The sequence below is a fragment of the Acomys minous genome (genome assembly GCF_964271855.1).
Source record: "Acomys minous genome assembly, chromosome: 13".
Lineage (NCBI taxonomy): Eukaryota > Metazoa > Chordata > Mammalia > Rodentia > Muridae > Acomys > Acomys minous.
This window is the reverse complement of record NC_140495.1, coordinates 16,660,500-16,681,779: the sequence shown is the minus strand read 5'-3', so window position 1 is coordinate 16,681,779 and position 21,280 is coordinate 16,660,500. Positions and strand designations below refer to the sequence as shown.

The window sequence follows — 21,280 nt, the reverse complement described above, 5'->3', positions numbered from 1 at the left end:
TGGAGATGGCTTCCCCACTGTTGCTCATCTCTGGGTTGCCTCACTGTCTCCCGTTGGGCAGTTTCTGTTCTGTGTCCAGTTCCCCTGGTTTTCCATTATCTAGTGCGATTTCCTGTCTTGCTCACTGGATTTTTCACCGACTTGTTCCCTACAGTCCACTCTTAGCAGTGGCTGAAGTGGATCCTTAAAAAAAAAACAAAACAAAACAAAAAACACACACACAAAAAAAACCCAGGTGGCATCATGGAACCTGTTCCTTCTGTCCCAAAGCACCCGAGCTCCTCCCTGCAGCGAGGCGGCCTCCATCAGCTCTCTTCGGCTCGCCTCCCACCTCTCCTCCTCCTTCTTGCCCTGCATGCTTCCTGGCACAGTAGCCACTTGCTAGTCTGTGTCTCTCACCTGGCAAACTGCTCTCCCGGGTCTTTGCATTGCTGCTCTCTCTACCTGCCCGGGCCTCGCTCCCTGCTTTGCTGTAGTTTATTTGTTTATCATTTTTGAGGCAGGAACTAATATAGTCTAGGCTGGCCTCAAACTCATCTTGTAGCTAAGGATGGTACTAAGTTTCTAGCTCTACTGCCTTTGCTCCCCTGAGTGCTAGGACTCCAGACGTATGCTACTGTATCTAATTTTTGTACTGTCGTTTACTTCAGTTTTCTACTCACAAGGGAGGCCTGCCTTGACCATCTATTCTAAAAGCATCCCAGATTCGGCTCACATTAATCCGTTTACCCTGCTTTAGTGCTCTTGCAGGCACTGTCCCGATATTCTGTTTCATAGACGTGTGCGCCATCATTTGGGCTGGAAGAGCAGGGCCCTTGTCTGCCTCTTGCTTGGAGCAGTGCCTCCAAGGTCATCAGAAGAACAAGCTCAGCATCACTTCCTCTCTAGAGATCAGGCTCCAGCCTCTCGGTGTGACTCACTCCACCCTGGAATCGGATAGGTCACAGCCCAGTTTTTCCATCATTCAGGCGAGAAGCTTGGGGGTCCAGAGAAGGGTGGCCTGCGCTTCAGCACACACAGCCAGGGCTCTGGTCACCTGCCTCCTCCAGCTCGCTTCACACCAACATCCCTTTCCCATCTTTGGATGTGGTGTTTGCCTCCTCCAGAGGGTGCAGCTGGATCTTTGGGGTTTTCATTCAGAGTGCGGGGGTGGGGGTGTGGGGAGTGGGGAGTGGGAAATCCCTCTTCTCTCTGCTCTGCTAAGCCTGCAGGCTTGGGACAGCATCTTCAGCCTCCACAACCCAGGGAAGCTCAGCAGAGCCCATTGGAACAGCCAATGAGAAAAGGAGTCTAGAGAAGGCAATGAAGGGGTGGGATCTGTTGGGGGAGGGGTGGGAACATACTCCCTCCCAAGTCACTAGACTTTTTTATTTTTTATTTTTCCAAGACAAGGTTTCTCTGTGTAACCTTGGTTGGTCTGGAATCTCTTTGTAGACCAGGCTGGCCTCAAACTCAGAGATCTGCCTGCCTCTGCCGATGATTAAAGCTTGTGCCACCACGCCCGGCCCCAAATCATTATACTTAATTAAAAAAAAAAAAAAAGTAGAAGTCAGATGTGGTGACGCATGCCTTTAATCCACGCACTTGGGAGGCAGAGGCAGGCGGATTTCTGAGTTCAAGGCTGCCCTGATCTACATAATAGTCATAGTGGGCTTCTGGTCTCTGTGGGCACCAGGCACACAAGTGACACATAGACATAAAACGCAGGCAAGACACCCATACACAGAAAATAAAATCTAAAGAGTCACTGTATGAAACAACGGCCCCCAGTCTTCCGAATGTCCAAATGGGCTGGGTGTGTCGACACACACCTGCAGCCGCAGCGCTTAGAAAGACGAGAGTTCAAGGGCAGCCTAGGCTATATAGGAAGACCGTGTCTCAAAAAGAGTTGAAGTTATGAAAGAGAAAAAAAAAATGGTTGAGAAAGATGATCTGATTAAAAGAGATACAACAGGTTGGGTGTGTTGGAGCCCGCCTTTAATCCCAGCACTCGGGAAGCAGAGGCAGGTGGATTACTGAGGTCTACAAAGCGAGTCCAGGACAGCCAAGCCTACACAGAGAAACCCAGACAAAACCAATCCTCCCCTCCCCCCCACTCCGGCAAAAAAGAGAGAGAGAGAGAGAGACACAGCAGAAAGCAACATATGACCCACAGATGGGACCTTGACCTTGCTTTCTGGCACCTGCACCCCAGGCTAGGACAGGGACATCCAAACGACAGCTGTCAGTCTCTGAGGATTGCAGAGCTGTGCCCCTCTGATACAGACACCAGGACACACAGGGGTGCCTGGTTCCCCCTGGCAATGCTTAAGCTAGGAAGACACAGCATCAGATGAGTTTCCAAATGACAAGTTTCTGAGTTGATGGTGAGGCTCCTCCTCGGACGCTCGGTTATTAAAGGAGGCGGGTGCTACGGGGATGACCTTGAGTGGGCAGGACTGTGTGTGGCCATTATCGGCTCATGTGAGCATACACTTCTGGGTGTGTAGCCGGAGTTGTACGCACAGGGCCACCATGGAGAGAAAGCCCGTGGCCACTGCAGCAAGACAGGCTGAGGCGAGAGGTTCGTGATTAACAAAGCTGCCTGTGAGCGCAGGATGTACCTCAGTGTCCGAGCATCTCCCTTAACACGCCCGAGGCCTCGTGATCACAGAAACGGAAATAAAAGAAAAGAAAACGCCCCAATAGGCTGGGGATTAGGGACAGGATCCAACCCCTTTTAGCCTGTGCCCCTTTAAATATCACTTTAGAGCCGGGTGTGGTGGCACATGCCTTTAATCCCAGCACTCGGGAGGCAGAGGCAGGCGGATCGCTGTGAGTTCGAGGCCAGCCTGGTCTACAAAGTAAGTCTAGGACAGCCAAGGCTACACAGAGAAACCCTGTCTCGAAAAACGAAAAAAAAAAAAAATATATATATATCACTTTAGGAGGCAAGATTCTGGGGCCACAGCCATGACCAGGCTAGCTGGAATTGGAGGGTGCTGGGAATCACTCTTCTAGATATGGGTGTATATGTTGGGGGCTGGCAGGAAGAGGTAAAATGGATCCAGCAACCCTACTACTCCAAAGGAAATGAAATGTGTAGGTAGAATTTTTCTTTTTTTTCCCTTTTTTTCTCTCTTTCTTTCTCACAATAGCCAACATACAAATCATCCTAAATGTCCCTTGATGGGTGAATAAGCAAAGAAAATGTGGTGTGGACATAATACTGGAATACTACTCAGTCTTAAAAAAGGAAGGGCGGGCTGTTGTTGAAACAACATGGAGACCCTGTGGGACATCATGTTAAGGCAACCAGGCACCGAAAGACAAACACCACATGTCACCTACCTGTGGAGCCAAAAGAAGTTGGACTCACGGAAGTAAAGAGGGAAGCGGCTTAGAAAGGTGTGTACACAAAATTCAGTCAGACAGGAGACATGAGCTCAAGAATCGATTGCACAAGCCGGGCGTGGTGGTGCACGCCTTTAATCCCAGCACTCGGGAGACAGAGGCAGGCGGATCACTGTGAGTTTGAGGCCAGCCTGGTCTACAAAGCGAGTCTAGGACAGGCAAGGCTACACAGAGAAACCTTGTCTCAAAAAAACCAAAAACCAAACCAAACCAAACAAACAAACAAAAAAGAATCTATTGCACAACTCAGAGACCACAGATAATGACAATGCATAGCCATTCTTCACTTTATGGTGGTGACACAGTCTCAGGAACATGTTACCATGTGGCCTGTCATTGTGTGTAGATTATGTTTACACAGACTGAGAAGATATCAGTATCACTAGGTGATATAAACTTAGATTATGCAGTCCATCATTGACCAGAGCATTGGCTTTTATACTTTTGAGGCACGGTTACACTCTGTAGCTCAGGCTAGCCTCGAACTCACTATTTAGCCCAGGCTGACGTTGAACTCACAGTGATTCTCCTGCCTCAGCCTCCCAAGTACTGGGAGCACAGGCATGAATCGTCTTTGTCTGCTTCAAAACATTGTTACTTGGTTTTGGCTCGTGACTGTAATTTTTTTTCCTTTGAGACATGTCTTCCTATGTAGCCCAGGCTGGCCTCCAAATCTCAGGGTAAAGAGTTTTCCTTGCCTCTGCCTCCTGAGTAGCTGAGGCAATAGGTGTGTGCCAATGTGCCTGGCCTGTACTCTATTCCTGGGAGGCACACAGAGTGCTATGAGAGTCAGAGGGAGGAGAGTGAAAATTGTGGTCCAGCCTAGCAGGACCTGGGGACGGCAAGCAGCTCAGAGGTGAATCTCCAGCAGGTAGCGCAGACGACACTGACTCTCCTTGTAGATGAGGTACTCGCTCTGGCTAAAGCTGGAGCTTTTGAATGATGGGCAGGGCACAGGCCGACCTTGTGGCACCACCACCCGATGCCCATCCAGCTCCAGTTCAATGTCCCGCCTGGGATCTGCAAGGGATGGAGGGCCAAGGGGGTCACTGATGCCTGGGGCTAGCCACGGCTTGTTCCCTGTCACCTGCTACTTGCTACAGGGAAATGCCATCTCATCCCCCATCTTCCTCTGGGAAAGCCCTAGGCTAGCGCTTAGCCTCTTTACAGCCCTCTTAGCCACCCTGGAGAGATCTGTCGAATCTGTGGGTGTTTGTTGTTGACACGGAATCAGTTCCTCAAGAAAGGCTGCATGTCCTTGCCTCTCCTACAGTCTACTCTCTCTGCTGTCTTTCTGGAAAAAAACGCCTCCAGTCCCTTATGTCAACCCCACTGGAGACCTGCCCAATTATCTGGGGCTCACCAGGCTCTGTCTGGCCTCGGGCGATGACACTGTCAAAGCCAGGGGGTGGACTCTTCAGGCTAGGATCATCGGTGGTGATGTGGTGCTCTTTGCCGAGGGCCACCTCGCCCAGGAACATGTAGCCCACCTGGTGGCCCCCACAGTGCATGGCAGTAACTAGAAGACACAAGAGACTTGGTGGCAGAAGGAAGCAGCTCAGGCCCCCGACCCCCATCTCTCCTGAAGTGGCAATGCAGCCCGAGGGAGCACTGCCATCTTCCAGCACTTCTCACCCTGGCCTGCTCCCTGCCACTTCAGCTGCTACCCTGACCCATCTCTCTCTCTCTCTCTCTCTCTCTCTCTCTCTCTCTCTCTCTCTCTCACACACACACACACACACACACACACACACATACACACACATACTCGCCCCCATGGCACCCCAGCCTGGGACCTAGGAAGGGGCATCTCTCATTGGCCTACTCTGTTCACTTTGTCACTGGCATCCCTTGGGCCCCACCATGGACTTTTTAAAAATTTATTATTATTATTATTATTATTATTATTATTATTATTATTATTATTATTATTATTATTATTATTATTATTATTAATGTATTTTACCAAGGACTCTTTTGATTGGCTCTCTGGAGGCGCCACAGCCAGTCTTTCTTGGGATACTCTGTCCTCTTGGTAGACTTCCTTGTTCACCACGAACTTCAGCCCCATTTGTTTCTGTTTAGACCCTCTCTTGCTTTTCTGGAGTGGTAGGTGATGGTGACCTCCAGTGATGTGGTCACCACGGGCTGATGATGTCACTAAGCTGAGGTCACCCTAACCATGAACTTGGAAGTCACTGGAGATACCTCTGACCTTCTTCCGCATGCTACCATAGTGCCCCCCGAGCCCGCTGATGGTTCTCTCTTCTCATTTCTGTAGCCCCGGGGCCAGAGCCAGTGCCCATAGGAGGAGGGAGAGAGGGAGGGAGGGATGAGGGGAGTGAGGAAGAGAAAGAAAGACAGAGAGACGGAGACAGAGACAGGGAGAGACAGAGTGACAGAGACAGAGAGATGGGGACAGAGACAGAGAGAGACAGACAGCAAGACAGAGAGAGAGAGACAGAGAGACACAGAGAACAGCCATCCTCCACTCCTCTGTCACCCTCTCTACTGCTCCAGCTCCTGAGGCTCTTTGATGTGCACATCCCCCTGGACTCTTCTTGGCTCTGGAGAAGGCTCCCTTGATGGCCCCATGTTCCCCTTTACCTGACACTGCTGTGAAGGTCCACACAGAACACTCTGGCAAGGCCTGGCCCACATAGCCTCTCTCCTCCCCTTCAAGATTTCTTTTTTTACTTCTCAGAGTCTGTTTGCTGCTCTCGTCCTATTTGTCCTGCCTCTTCCTCAACTGCCAGGTGCTTCTTCAGAGTCTCTGTGGCCTGGAACACCTCACCGTGTACTCTGGTCAGGAATGCTTTTAGGATTCATCTCCCAGGACTCGGTCCAGTCCATCTTGGTGTTCCACCCCACCCCACCCCACCCCCCAGGTCTTGACACAGGGGCACCTCACCATAGCTGGCTGACTTGCTGTTCTCTGAGGCAAAATAGATGCCCTTGCCAACACGACCACCCGAGTGTGGCATGATTCGGAGCCCACTGGTGAGGATAGCAGCCACCACGGCCACATTGGTGCCGTGCCACAGCAGCCTCCGATTGCTCAGTTCGGAGTGGGCCTGGAACCTGTCTTCCTGCGTTGGGGTTGTGGGGAGGGGGGAGGGGAGGCAGAAAATGATAGCAACATTCCACATGAGGGTTTATAGGTGTCCCTCCTTCTTCTTGGGGTAGCTTAGGGCCCCACAGGTCACTGGCATACACCCAGCCTGCTGGAAACTGGTCAGAGTTGCTAAGCCAGTTTAGCAAGGGACAGATAAGTGAATGTTATCCCCAGAAGGGCCAGGGTGGTGATACATGGGGTGACTCATCCTTACCTCTCCTTCTCGGTTCACTTTCCATACATGTTGTAGAGTTGGGCATCTGTAGTGGTTACCAGTCTGTTCCAGGTAGGTCTCTACTGCCTGTGGAGAACAGATGCTGGTGGGAGGAGACTAGTGCCCTGTGGTCCTCCCGCTCCAGAGTTCTCCTCAGGTCTGGGCACGCAGGAGAGAATGCTGGGAACCAGGGCTCCCTGGGTACCTCAAGGGCAGGCGGGCAGAGCTCACTTTGTACTCGGGTCCTCCAGAGTCCAGCAGCTGAAGCTGGCACCTGAGGAGCTGGTAGTCCCGGTCCAGTGGGTGCAGCACCTCTTCCACTTTCTCCTCCCCGGGGGCTGTCTGCAAGGTCTGGGCCAGCTCGATGTCCGCTAGCACCTAAGAAAATGGGCTCTGGGGGCTTCTCTGCTTAGTGGACATCCTCTCCGATGATGTGACGACAGACACCCCACCTGTCCGTCCCCACCCCATCTCTCCGTCTGGCTTTCCCCTCCCTTGGCTCTCGGCCTGTCCCTCTGGGCCTTGTGGCCAGCTGCTCCCCTCCTCTTTGCCCGGTCTGTCTGGTCTCCTCAGCGCTCGCCAGCCCTTTACCAGCAGCATGTCCTTCTTGGCTCGAAGAATCTCAGGGGAGTTGATGGGCGGGGGCCAGGTGCGGCCGAAGTTGTGCGGGATGAGCGTGTAGAAGCTGGAGGACAGCTCCTCTAGGCGCTGGCTGCCACCGGTGGGGCTTTGCATGGCCTCCTCTAGAGCCTCTAGGGCCTCGAAGCCCCGAGCGATCTGCTGTTTGCTCAACTTTCCCAAGGGCATTTTCTTCAGATCTGGGGGGTGAAGGGAAGGGCTTCAGCCCTATAGCTCCTGATATGGGGGGGGGAGCCCTGTCACCTTGCTCAGAGCTCCTCCTCACCCAGGTTCATGAGGCTCATCGCGTCCTTGAACATCTCTTTGCTGAATATGTTGGTGATAAGCATCTGAGTGGCGGGGTCTAAGGAGCAGGGCTTCACCACAGCCCTCACGGGGCCTCCGTCCACCTGAAGAGAGAAGGCCTGCATGGGCAGGATGCCCTCACAGGGAGCAGGACAGGAGAGGCCAGAGAGGGAGGCTGGCACTGGAGGGTGTGTTGCCAAGGCAGGCGGTCCCTTCCCTCTTCTTCACCCACCTTCACCACAGCCTCTTGGGTCTCCGCTTCTCCCTGCGTCTCGATAAGTGTGTACTTGCTGGGATGGGCCACGAAGTGGTCCCGCTCCTCCCATTTATTTTTAGTCTTCTCCCAAAATTTCTTCTTAAAGTCCTTCTTTGCATCCTCCAGGCAGGCGAAGTGGTTCGTCTTGCTCTGGCCCACTTCTCCCTGCAAGTGACAACAACTTTCAGGGGTGTGCCCATGACAAAAATGTTTGCTGGTCCCTGAGCTGAGCTGGTCGCCTCTGGACAGCTGAAGGTGAAGGTGAAAGTGGCGCAGTCAGCAGCAGTGGCCCTTCGGACAGCCTTGAAGTGTGTGCAGAGTGGGGGGGTGGGGTGGAGGGGGAGGGGCGGGCAGTGGAGGGGGGCAGCAATGGTGACGGGCCACTCACCACTCTGCCCCAGCGGTTCCAGCACAAGAAGCTGCTGTCGTCCTTGAGCAGCTGGATGATGTAGAATTTGTTGTTGTTGGTGCTGATGTTGGTCTGGTTCAGGGTACAGTCATAGTCCTCATAGACCTGTGTGGGGCGAGTCCGGCAAGGCGGCTTGGCTGGGCAAGATGGGCTGGGTGTGCACACTGGGGGACATCAGAGGGGACCCTGTTTTGGTACCCAGTGACCCTGCCCTTGGGGACACGGCCTGACTGGACATGACGAAGCCCTGCTGTACCCGTGGGAATTTGGAGAGGGTGCAGCTGCTTTCTGAGGGGGGAGGGGAGGCAGGAGTGGGGGAATCTGAAAAAGGCCCAGTTCTGCCCTGAGGGGTGAGTTTGAGAGGAACACCAGATGAGAGTCTTGGGGAAACTGAGTCACACCCCTTCCTTGAGTGTGATGCAAGAGGCACCACCCTAGTGTCTGATGGTCAGACGTGGCACACCTTGATGTGATGGATTATGTCCCACCCTTGTGGTCTTAAGAAGACATGTAAGCAACCCGTGGCTTCCCTAGAGGCTGAGCTACTGAGCTAGAACGGAGAACCTGAGTCAGAGAAGGCTGTGGTCTGAACATGGGCGCAGCTTACCTGAATTCCGGGGTTACCACTGAATGGACATGTGGGGTCCACACGGATGATGCGCTTATCCGCAGGAGCTGCTCGGAGAGCCTCAGCGGTGGACCGGAAGCTATCCTCCTCCCCTGTCCCCGGTCGCTTCTTCTTGGAGCCCTCCGTCTGCGCTGAAGACTTTCGTTTTGGAGCCATGGCTAGCTTGGGGCAAGAAGTAGGGAACGCTTCACAGATTCCCCACTTCCAAAAAATGCACTTTGTACCTCAGATATGCCCTCTCCCCAGGTTGCAAATACAAGGTTAGAGCTTGTCCCAATCTGGCCACCCTGGGGATAGGAAGAAGTTGGCTCCCTAACCCTTGCCAGCTCAGCCAGTCCAGTATGCCCTGAGGCAGCTGAAAAAGTGAAAGAAAAGAAGGATCAGCCCTCCCACTTCTGGGCACCTCCCTTTCTAGAACATTTCCTCCTCCTGTCAGCCATTGTGGATCTGGCAAGGTGTTGGGGCTGAATCATCGGAGGTATAGAGAAGGGGTGGGGGGTGTGAGGGGGGGAGCAGGGCTCTACAAGCAGCCCTTCCGCAGCCAGATCTACCTTCCTAGAGTTTGGTGGCGTAGAAGCCACTGGCTAATGGTTCTGAGTTCTGGGGGTGCCAGCCAAGGTTTCAGATAAGTGGCCTTCAGCTGCCCGAGATCACAAGCCACTTTAACACACCCTTCCCTTCCCTGCCCTGCCCTGCAGAAGACTCCAGGGCATGGCCACAGGACACTCACCCAAAAGAAACAGGATCCCGGAAGAGGTAGCTGTCACCCAGCCCGCCGGTATCGGGAATGCTGAGTGCTCCTCCTAAGAAAGTTTAGTGACCTTTCACGAGCCCTCGCCTTGTCTTTGGTAGGGATTTCCCAGCAACCACCAGAAAAGGGGGAAAGAACTTGGGGGTGGTGTAGAATTTCACTCATTTGGTCACTAGTGGGTGAGTCAGAGGCTGGGCAGGCCGAACTTGGTAGCCCGTCCTATGGTGGAAGAGAGGACACTAATGTAAGACACATCCAAAACCTCAGGGATTGACACATCCTTCATGCGGCTTTGACTAGGCGCAGGCAGCACGTATCCGTTATTTGCCTGGTGACACTGGCTCTGGGTTCAGATACTGCTTGCTTCTCTCCGACCTGCCTGGATTCCACTCCCTGTGTTTTCAGAGTTTAGAGCCTGGCTGTGTTAGCTTTATCCTCCCGGCAGATGGGAGGGGCGGGGGCGGGCGGGGAGTGCCGGGATCACTCTGACAACGAAGAAGCCCTCACCTCTGGCTCCCCCCAGTGGCTATAAGATGTAAGCGCAAGCAATGTCCTCTTGGCTCCATCCTTCTCTTGGTGGCAGCAGTGCGCAAGCGCCACAAGCCTACGCCGGAAACCAGCCCGAGAGACTTGCTTCCTACTCCAGCCTGGAGCGGGAGCCTATGGGAGCTCTTGGAGGCGTGGCCAATGCTTCGGCCCAATAGGCGATTGGAGGAGTGACAGGATCCTCTGAAGGGTCCAATGGAGCTGCGGAAGGCGGGGCCCGCCGCGCCGTGAGAACCTATCAGGGCTCCGGGTCTTGCCATGCGGCCCGGGTTTAGCAGCCATGTGAGTTTCCCTCCCCAACCCCAGCGGCACCTTGATGAGCAATATGTCGACCACCGTTGCAGCTCGTAAGCGGGCAAAGCCGGCCCCCGGGCCCGGGGCCTCTGCAGGGGCCGGCAAGAGGCGGCGAAAGGTGAGCATGGCGTTTCCTTGGGCTCGACCGATCTCGCGACTGGCACAACCATCATTCCATCCCAGGGCCCCCATCGGGGCTCATCCCTTCGCCTAGCCCCATCTGGAGGCAGCGTCGATCTTTTTCTTCCACCCGCCGAATCCTGGAAAGCCTTCCACCACTTGGCCAGGGCTAGGAGCCACTGCTTTGCTCTGTCCTGGGGCTCTTGACCAAGACAGGCTCGTCTTGTTTCCAGGCCGACTCTGCTGGGGCCAGAGGCAAGTCTAAGGGCGGCGGCAAAATGAATGAAGAGATTTCCAGCGATTCTGAGACCGAGAGGTGAGCTGATTTCCACCAAGTGGAAAGGTAAACTGAGGCTCATGGTGACCAGGACGACTCAGTGAGACTGGTAACAGAGCTGGGCGGAGAACTCGGGGCTGCCTTTGGCTTGAGATCCTGGGTCTTTCCTCTGATATCTGGCAGTGAGATGTTTTTCATTTCTGATGTGTCTGTGGAGAGGACCCTGGGCCCTTGAGGGAGAGCTTGAGACCTTTTTTTTGGCCTCATGACAAGGAGGCAGGCGCAGGGCTGGATTGATTAAGAGGCAATGGGAGAAGGGTTCAGAACACACCTGCCGCTTCATTCCATCTTCACACAGTAGCCCAGTTAGTGGTGTCTTGGACTGCTTTTTGAGATGAGGTCTCTGTTGCCCAAGGGGGGCTTGACTTCCTGGCTTCAAATGGATCCTACAGCTTCGGCTTTCTAAATAGTTAAGAATGCAGAGTGTATGGTCACATACCTAGCCTTTCTAACATCAGACAGCTGGTTTCACTGTTGGGGAGCACGTGAGCAGGCAAGTGGAGAGCAGTGTTGTAGGGAGGTGTGCATCTTGCTGGCAAGTGTTCGGAGAACAAAAGAGGCTTTTTAAAAAAACAGACTGGAGAGACGGGGAGGAGTGTCATGGAGGGCTTTCGCAGGCATTCGGGGACCAGAGACAAGTCTGGGGGTGTAAGTCGGCCGGTGTGGGAGGGAGAAAAGATAAAAGGGCATGTGATACCTGCATATAGGTTTGACGGAGGAGGGCTGAACACTTCCCTCATTTCAGCAGGTGAAGGAGATGGCTACAAGGTTTCCAAAGACTTGGGACAGGCTGTCATCCTTAGGGAATCCTGGAACCTCCCATATAAACTGGATTTTGCAATTCTGTCCCCCTACGTCTGCCCCCAGACAGGGTTTTTCTGTGCAGCAGTTGTCCTGGAACTCACTCTGTAGACCAGGCTATCTTTGAACTCAAGAGATCAGCCTGTTTTCTGCCTCCTGAATACAAGGATTACAGGCCTGACTAGCAGTTCTTCCAAAAGTAAATATGTGTTGCCTTCATTTGCTCAGAGAAATGATCTCTTTCTTTTTTTAATTTTATTTTTTGTTTTCGAGACATGGTTTCCTCTGTGTAGGCTTGGCTGTCGCGTAGTTGCTTTGTAGACCAGGCTGGCCTTGAACTCACATCGATCCGCCTGCCTCTGCCTCCCAAGTGCTGGGATTAAAGGAGTGCACCACCATGCCTGGCTAGAGGCAAGGTTTTTCTTTCTTTCTTTCTTTCTTTTTTTTGGTTGGTTTTGTTGTTGTTGTTGTTGTTGTTTTTCTTGAAACAGGGTTTCTCTGTGTAGTCTTGGCTGTCCTAGACTCACTTTGTAGACCAGGCTGGCCTTGAACTCAACAGCGATCCACCTGTCTGCCTCCCGAGTGCTGGGATTAAAGGCATGCACCACCATGCCCGGCGATGCAAGGTTTTTCCATGTAGCTATAGCTGTCCTGGAACTAGTTATATAGACCAGGTTGGCCTCAAACTCAAAGATACCCGCCTGCTTCTGTCTCCAGGACATATGCTAAACATTTTAAGTTTCTTGTTTGTTTTTGTATGTATGTATGTGTGTATGTATGTATGTATGTGTACACGCATGAGTTTGTATGCACTACCTTCGTGTAGATGCCCAGGGAAGACTGAGGACATTGGACCCCCTGCAACCATAGTGACAGGTGGTTGTGAGCCATCTGATGAGGGTGATGGGGATCGAACCCAGGTTCTCTGAAAGAACAGCAAGAGCTTTTAACCGATGAGCCATCTTTCCACCCCACTTTTAAGTATTTTAAGTTGTATTATGGAATGAATGTATTAGCTGCAGAAGCATCACTCAGTTTTCTTCTACTGATCTTCTAACATGGGCAAAATAAAAATAAATGTACATGCATTACATTCAGGGATGAAATAACTTTTCTTTTGGTTTTCAAGGCAAGGTTTCTCTGTGTAGCCTTGGCTGTCCTAGACTTGCTTTGCAGACCAGGCTGGCCTTGAATTCACAGCTAAGCAACTGCCTCTGCCTCCTGAGTGCTGGGATTAAAGGTGTGCACCACTACTCCTTTTTTTTTTTTTTAATTAATTTGTTTATTTTTGAAAAAGAGTTTCTCTGTGTTGCCTTGGCTGTCCTGGACTGCTTTGTAGACCAGGCTGGCCTCAAACTCAGTGATCATCCTGCCTCTGCCTCCCTGAGTGCTTAAAGGTGTGCACCACCACATCTGGCTTAGTTTTCTTTCAAAAGGTACTTTTTAACAAAAAGTGATACTGGGAGCCAGGCATGATGGTGCGTGGCTGTAATCCCAGCACTTGAGAGGCAGAGGCAGGTGGATCAGAGGCAGGTGGGTCGGAGCACTGTGAGCTTGAGGCCTGCCTGGTCTACAAAGCGAGTCTAGGATAGCCAAGGCTACACAGAGAAACCCTGTTTCGAAAAACCAAAAAAATAAAAAAGTGATGCTGGATGTGGTGGTAGACACCTTTAACCCTTCACTTGGGAGGCAGAGGCAGGTGGACTTATGAGTTTGAGGCCAGTCTGGTCTATAGAGCAAGTTTCCGGGCAGCCAGGGCTACATGGAGAAACCATGCCTTGGAAAACAAAAGAAAACAAAGCAGAGTTACTAAATCCAGTTTATAATGTCTTGGCAACAAGGATCTTTACATGCAGAGCCATTGCACCACTACTCGCATTTGCTTTTCTGTGTGTAGGTCCTTAAAAATCAGACCGATTGGTTTGAGCAAACTCTGGGGCATGGTCTGGCCTTGACCTTTCTGATGCATATTTTTTTTTTTGTTTTTGGGTAGGGGCCTATTTTATAGCTCTGGCTGGCTTGTAACTTGCTATGTAAACCAGGCTGGTCTTGACTCAGTGAGATCTGCCTGTCCCTGCCCCCAAGTGCCGGGCTATGCCCCACCACACTGGGTTTCCTGACGGGTTTTAAGGCCCCTTCTGGTGGAAGTCCTGGGCCAGGGCGCTGGGGGACAGAGTGGCTAGCAGACCTCGTGTGTCTGCTGGCTTGTGATCAGAAGGACTGGGCCGCCCTGGACTCTCTGCGTGGGAGTTCTCAGCATCTACCTCAAACTCCCAGGAACAGACCAAAGCTGGACCTGTGTTTGAGTGAAGGGAATGTCCTCAGCTGGCCCAGGGGCCGGAGCTTAGAAGAAGGGACAGCAAGAAATTCATCAGCACATGTCTAAGTCACTACCGTGTAGGATTCACTTCGAACCCTCAGGGTATAAGGAGGATGCTGAGGCCGAGAGCCTAGCGTATCCCCAGCATGTCTGTCCCTTGGGTTCTGCTGGGCCTGTCTCAGAGTGGTTGGCATCCTGACATTTGCCTTTTCTGTTTTCTATGGTGGAGTTCCTGTTTTTGGTACCCTGGGCCTTTCTCCTTTAGTTTGGGAAGCTCAGTAAAAGGAAAGGACCAGTTCTTGACACCTTGTACATCTGACAATGACTTTTTTTGTTTCTGTTTTTTAAGATTTTATTTATTGTATATGAGTGCTCTATCTGCATGTATACCTGTATGCCAGAAGAGGGCATCAGATCACGTTATAGATGGTTGTGAGCCACCATGTGGTTGCTGGGGATTGAACTCAGGACCCCTGGAAGAGCATGTGGCACCCTTAACCACTGAGCCATCTCTCCAGTCCCCTGACAATGACATTTTAGCAAGGAGTTTTAGAGATTGTCTCATTGCCGCTCGGGCTGACCTTGACCCTGTGGCAGTCTCCTTGTCTTAGCCTTCCAAATTCTAGGATTTTAGGGGTGCCACTGTGCCTGGCTTGACGATGTGGTTTTGGGGGCCGGTGCTTGAACTCAAGACCTTGCTCTGTCACTGAGCCCTGCCCATGGGCACACCTTCATCTGCCGCTGTTTTATCCAGGCACCTCCTCTCTCCCCCTCCCCCAATGCTGGCTATTCAATTCAAGCATGCTTCACTTACTCAGCCCCTGAGCTACTGTAAGTCTACCCCCTGTGGCCCCCTTCCCCCTTTTTTTTTCTCTTTCCTTTGAGACAGGATTTCTCTGTGTGCCCTGGCTGTCCTGGACTCACTCTGTAGACCAGGCTGGCCTCGAACTCATAGAGATCCGCCTGCCTCTGCCTTCCTGAGTGCTGGCATTAAAGGTGTGGGTCACTATGCCTCTGGTTAGGCCTACCATTTTTTACTTCTGATCTTTTGCATACAATCTGGTTTCTTAGAAGCTTGTGGAACCTTCTCTTTCTCTTCTTGAAGTTCTGTAATCATTTCCTGGTATGAGGGGGCACTGGCTATTTTTACCCTTTTGCTGGATACCGAGTGGAGCCTTTCAGTGGGTGGAGTCACATCCTTCAGTTTTCTCCGTAGTGTCACTGGCCCCGAGGGTTGCCAAGGGCAAGGCTGGCATTGAGGAAGCACAGTTCTAGCCGCCAGATGAGGGGCGCCCATCCCCTTAGACTCTGCCCCTGTTTCCCACAGCTTGGCTCCGAGGAAAACAGAAGAAGAGGAGGACGAGGAGCTGGAGGAGACTGCACAGGAGAAGAAGCTACGCTTGGCCAAGCTCTACCTTGAGCAGCTCAGGCAGCAAGGTGAGCTGGAGGGCTGCTGGAGGGCTGGATGAAGGTCAGCGTGCCTGCCAGAGCCTGCCTCCTGCCCCTGTTGTGGCCCCAGCCATCTGATGGGTCAGCCACATAGGCTCACACTGCTAGTGCCAGCGCAGACAGTGTGATGGTGTCGGCTACTTTGCGGAGGGAGGGTGGCTAGGATCTCCATTGGGCCAGTATTCCCTGGGACAGAGTAGACCTGTATGGAGCTAAGGCCAGTCTGATCAAAGCCAGAAAAGGGCTGGGTAGTTTCCCCTTCCCTCTGTGAAGCATTGGGAGCTTCCTATAAGATAGCCCTGGGGTAGAGAGCTAGGCATGGGACGGAAGGAGCGAAGGGGACCTCAGTTTTGGATTACGTGGACTGGTCTGTCCCGCAGAGGAGGAGAAGGCTGAAGCCCGCGCATTCGAGGAGGATCAGGTGGCGGGGCGCCTGAAGGAGGATGTGGTGAGTGTGGAGGGCATGATGTCAATGTGGCGGGAGGCTGGCCCTTGTCCCAGGTCCTCACTCCTCTTTTCTCCCCTTGCAGCTCGAGCAGAGAGGCAGGTTGCAGAAGTCAGTGGCAAAGGAGGTGAGTGTGCAGGGCTCCTCGGTGAGAGAGGGTCAGCGTACTCTCCTGGGTTGGTAGGCAGTTGGCTTAGTGCTGCTCGGGCTATTGGAGTCTTTGTAGAATACAGCGGACACCTAGGCAGATATAGTCGGTTAAGGAGGGGTCTTACCCCGGTAGCCTTGGGTCCTGTGTTCCTTCTGGCTAGGGTAGGTGGGGAAGATTGGTTGTGGTGGGACGTGTCTTTTTTTTTTTTTTTTTTTTAAAGATTTATTTATTTACACAGTATTCTGCCCACGTGTGTGCCTGCACGCCAGAAGAGAGCACTAGATCTCATTATAGATGGTTTTGAGCCACCATGTGGTTGCTGGGAATTGAACTCACGGCCTTTGGAAGAACAGACAGTGCTCTTAACCTCTGAGCCATCTCTCCAGCCCGGGATGTGTCTTTATAGTTCCATCTTCAGTGATCCATTCCCTGTCTGCCCAGATCCAGGCCCCAGCTCCCACCGACATCCGAGTCTTGCGGGGCCACCAGCTCTCCATCACCTGTTTGGTTATCACGCCTGATGACCTGGCCATCTTCTCCGCCGCCAAAGACTGTACCATCATTAAGTGTGAGTGAGACCTTGAAGGTGTGTGTCTGAGGTAGAGCCCCGATGATGGAAGCTTCTGGAAGCAGCTTTGTGAGTGACAGTCAAAGCTTCTGAACAGCTGTAGGGCTTCTGAGTTTCTTGTGGCAAAGACAGGACAATGGTAGGAACCGAGGCGTCAAATGGGCAATTGGAGTAGAAGGTGTTTGAGGCTCTGCACTGACTGGGATGGAGCCCTTGGTCCTTCTAGCCCTCCACACCTGAGCATAGTTCTTACCTTCCCACCATCCTCAGAGGAAGCAATCGTGCCAGCAGTTCCAGTGCACTTTTTCTCCCCCTCAAAACAGGGTTTCTCTGTGTAGCCTTGGCTGTCCTGGGCTTTGTAGACCAGGCTGGCCTTGAACTCACAGTGATCCACGTCTGGCCCCAGTACATTTTTCTTCCTCTTCCTCTTCCTCCCCTCCTCTTCCTCTTCTTGCACTTTCTTCTTCCTTCTCCTCTTCCTCTTAGTCTTTTAATGCTTTTATTTATTTTGTGTGTGTGGTGTGTACGTCTGCCACAGCTCACATGTAGAGATGTCAGAAGATAACCTGTGGCAGTCGAGCGGGTTCCTGGGATTGAACTCGGGTCCTTGCCCATTGCAAGTGGTCCCCACTGAGCAGTACCTCCACTCTCCAAGCCACTTTTGAGTTCTTCTCTTTTGGGGGTCATAGCTGCCATGAGGGACTGTTGCCTTCGTTTTTGTTTTGTTTTGTTTTGTTTTTTTTTTTTTGGTTTTTCGAGACAGGGTTTCTCTGTGTAGCCTTGGTTGTCCTGGACTCACTTTGTAGACCAGGCTGGCCTCGAACTCACAGCGATCCGCCTGCCTCTGCCTCCCGAGTGCTGGGATTAAAGGCGTGTGCCACCACGCCTGGCTCCTTCGTTTGGCAGATGAGACCAAGGTGACTTGCGCAGCGGGAGCCTCTGACCCAAGTTCAGACCTCCTCCCGTGACCCCTTGTCCGTGCTGCCTGTTCGTACTGGGGGAGGGGAGGTTGCTAAGCAGCCAGCTGTATCCCCCATCCCAGTAACCTCTTCCTCTCCTGGTGGCAGGGAGCGTAGAGAGTGGGCGGAAGCTGCGTGTGATACCTCGAGCCCAGAAGGGTACCCAAGGGCAGCCCACGGGCCACAGCAGCCACATCCTCTGCATGGCCATCTCCTCTGATGGCAAGTATCTCGTAAGACTAGGTTGGCCCCGTGGGCAGGTGGGATGTTTGGGTGTGTGGTGTGTCCCTGTGGCCATTTATCTTCCTTCCCACAGGCCTCTGGTGACCGTAGCAAGCTCATTCTAATTTGGGAGGCCCAGAGCTGCCAGCACCTGTACACCTTCACGGGACACCGGGACGCTGTGTCGGTGAGGTTCTGGGCCAGTGACCACTTGTCTAGCATGGGACACCTGCTGAGCTTGTGCACCTGGTGATAAGCTCCCCCATACCCCCCGCCCCCCACTGTCAGGGGACCTCCACTCTGGGCGGTGTGTGAAGGGCATGAGTGGGACGGAGGGAGACCAGGTTCAGCCGATACAGGGCCCCACGGGGGGCCTGAGGGGTGTGTAGCTAGCTGTTTGAGGCCAGGCAAGCATGTTCCTGGTTCCACACAGGGCCTTATGTAATTAATGCTCTCAGTGCTGGGGGAGCAGGCTCCAGGGTCACGTGACTTACTTTCAGGAGAGCTTCTCTTCTCTGGGCCTGCCCTCTGTTTCCTCTGCTTTAGTTCAGACTCTTGTCCTTTCTCCATTCACTCTAGGGACTGGCCTTCCGAAGAGGTACCCACCAGCTCTACAGCACTTCGCATGACCGCTCTGTAAAGGTGTGGAACGTAGCAGAAAACTCCTATGTGGAGACCCTGTGAGTGTGCTCAGGCAGACAGCGTGGCGCCTGTGGGTTCCCCTGTAGGCACGAGGTCACGTGTGACCCTCCCTTCCTGCTCTGTTCTTTCTCTCCAGGTTCGGGCACCAGGATGCTGTGGCTGCTTTGGATGCCCTGAGCCGAGAATGCTGTGTGACAGCTGGGGGTCGGGATGGGACCGTGCGTGTGTGGAAGATCCCTGAGGAATCCCAGCTTGTCTTCTATGGCCACCAGTAAGGCAGTCTGCTGTGCTGTTTCGGGGCTCTATGGGCTGGTGAGGGGGCTGGACCTTGGTCCCTCACAGCATCTCTTCCTAGGGGTTCCATTGACTGTGTCCATCTGATCAACGAGGAGCACATGGTGTCGGGTGCGGACGACGGGTAAGAGTTGTCTTTCTGACATGTCTGAGCACTGCAGCTGCCTGTGAGTGCTTCTGGCCTGCCAGGCTCTGGACTGACCTGGACTTAATTTATGGATGCATTTTGGATCATTGATCTTATCCACGCCCTCAGCTATGGTCCTATGCGCTTGGTCCTCCGTGCCCTGTGCCTTCTGTCCAGCTGCTCTGGCCCCTCAGACTGTCTTCCCCACCCACAGCTCTGTAGCCTTGTGGGGCCTCTCCAAGAAACGGCCACTTGCCCTCCAGCGTGAAGCCCACGGGCTGCATGGGGAGCCGGGCCTGGAGCAGCCCTTCTGGGTATCATCCGTGGCAGCCCTGCTCAATACAGACCTTGTGGCCACAGGTGCGTGTCCTGTGAGGTGGGGGAGAGGGGGGCGCAGCAGAGTGAGTTGGTATAGGGGTAGCTCATTGGCTCTCTCTCCTCCAAGGCTCCCACAATGCCTGCGTGCGGCTTTGGCAGTGTGGAGAGGGCTTCCGGCAGCTCGACCCTCTCTGTGACATCCCCCTGGTAAGTGAGCTTAGATGTCTTTGCCAGACTCTGGAGGGCCCTGAAAGGAGCAATTTCTCATCCAGAGGAGTCTCTTCAGGGCAAGGCCACTTACTGTCACAGACCTAGCAGGGACTCCCTCTTGCCTTCTTTTCCATCCCCCCACACCTCCCTGCCCTGCTAACCCTGGCTCTGTGTACCAGCTTGAGAATAGCATGGTGGGGGGGGGGGGCCTGGACTGGGGTTGGCTCTGTGTGGCTGGTGCTGGCTTGAGAACCAGGCTGGGCTGTGTGGAATTGATTATCCACACCATGGGGTGACCTGTTGGATTGTCTCTGGGTATGTCAGTGACAGCTTGGGTCAGGATGGCTGCCCTGATGCCAGGAGCCAGACCCAAGGCAGCTTTTGACACGCTTGAAGGGCACTGTCTCCTTAATCCTTACCATCTTTCTGCTCGCCTGGTGCTCCGCTTCCCCAGGAGGAAAGGGTTGGTCCACCTAACCAGGTGCAGGAGGCAGCAGGCCTTCCCACCAAACTCTTGACTGTAAAAGTGGGGGTTTTCTTTGCCTGCTCAGCTCCCAAATTATGACATGGAGACCAATTATATCATTAAAACCTAAGGCACTGTAGCTGGGCAGATGATATTCTGACCCACCTAGGCTGCCCTGGCCCACTTCCCAGCCACGTGGCCTGTTACCTTACATCTTAGTCTCCCTCTGGCACCTTGTTCATCTGACTCTTTCCTGGTGCCTCCTCTCTGGTCCCCACCTGAGTGCCCCTCTATCTTTCTGGGCCCCGGAAATCCCGCCTTAACTTTCCTGGCCAGCTCTTTATTAACCAATCAAAGGTGATGGAGAACAATTTTACACAACATTGAAACAGGAGATGCTTCATAAAAATAACAGTGCCAAAGTCCAACCTGTAGCCAGATCTCTGGGTAAAGAAATCAGTATTTGAGCCAGGTGTGGAGGCGCACGCCTGTAATCCTAGCACTCTGGGAGGCAGAAGCAGGCAGATGTCTGTGAGTTCGAGGCCAGCACACAAAAATATCCTTCAACACTTGACTGATGTCAGGAGCTGGTGAGGAGCGCCCTGATGTCTTACTGTGTCCCCTCTCTCTCAGGTTGGTTTTATCAACAGCCTCAAGTTCTCCAGTGCTGGGGACTTCTTGGTGGCAGGAGTGGGACAGGAGCACAGGTAGGTGATGGGAGGTGGGGCTGAGGGCAAGGAGGCACAGGCCAGATGGGAAGTGTAGAGCGGGTGTCTCCGGTCTGTCTCGCTGATGGATCATTCATTCCCCATAGGCTTGGCCGATGGTGGAGGATCAAAGAGGCTCGCAACTCAGTCTGCATCATCCCGCTCCGCAGGGCCCCCGCACCCCCTGTTGCAGGCTCCTGACGCTGTCCTTATTTAAGTGCTTTTCAGGCCCCACCCCCTTTTTGTATTAAAGCCTCTTATTTTAGACCTTGTTCTTCTGGCTTCTGGAGGGGAGAGCGGGAGGGTGTGTGTGTGTGTGTGTGTGTGTGTGTGTGTGTGTGTGAGAGAGAGAGAGAGAGAGAGAGAGAGAGAGAGAGAGAGAGAGAGAGAGAGAGAGAGAGAGACCTGGGAAGGCTGGAACTCTTGCAAGCTCTCAGCTGAAGGCTGACCCTCCCTCCTCTCCCCCCACCCCCACCCTGCCCCAGCTGGGTGGGGACCTCAGCTGGCTCTTGCTTGACCTCATCAGCCTGCTGCTCTCAAGACTCTGGGCTGATAGGGGTCAGAGGCTGCTCCCCCACAGCCAGGACACTGTGGCTTTCCAATCCTGCGTGAAG

The 21,280-nt window shown here is 53.2% G+C and overlaps 2 protein-coding genes across 2 annotated transcripts; one reads left to right on the top strand and one right to left on the bottom strand.

Moving 5' to 3' along the window:
* Positions 1-3,432: 3,432 nt before the first annotated feature.
* Positions 3,433-10,142, bottom strand: PARP3 (poly(ADP-ribose) polymerase family member 3). The gene is made up of 11 exons (XM_084751675.1): positions 9,670-10,142; positions 8,919-9,294; positions 8,291-8,416; positions 7,879-8,067; positions 7,627-7,750; positions 7,314-7,540; positions 6,954-7,100; positions 6,723-6,809; positions 6,305-6,482; positions 4,757-4,912; positions 3,433-4,413 (listed from the first exon to the last, which is right to left on the bottom strand). Exons 2-11 carry the CDS (start codon positions 9,093-9,095, stop codon positions 4,244-4,246), a joined length of 1,581 nt encoding a protein of 526 aa, XP_084607801.1. The 5' UTR covers positions 9,096-9,294; positions 9,670-10,142; the 3' UTR covers positions 3,433-4,243.
* Positions 10,143-10,470: 328 nt separating this feature from the next.
* On the top strand, positions 10,471-20,933 carry RRP9 (ribosomal RNA processing 9, U3 small nucleolar RNA binding protein). The gene is made up of 15 exons (XM_084751679.1): positions 10,471-10,648; positions 10,884-10,966; positions 15,436-15,545; positions 15,938-16,005; positions 16,088-16,129; positions 16,595-16,721; positions 17,789-17,913; positions 17,997-18,089; positions 18,482-18,582; positions 18,681-18,815; positions 18,900-18,962; positions 19,180-19,325; positions 19,411-19,490; positions 20,593-20,666; positions 20,774-20,933. The coding sequence occupies exons 1-15, from the start codon at positions 10,553-10,555 to the stop codon at positions 20,865-20,867; spliced, it is 1,437 nt and encodes a 478-aa protein (XP_084607805.1). The 5' UTR covers positions 10,471-10,552; the 3' UTR covers positions 20,868-20,933.
* Positions 20,934-21,280: the final 347 nt, after the last annotated feature.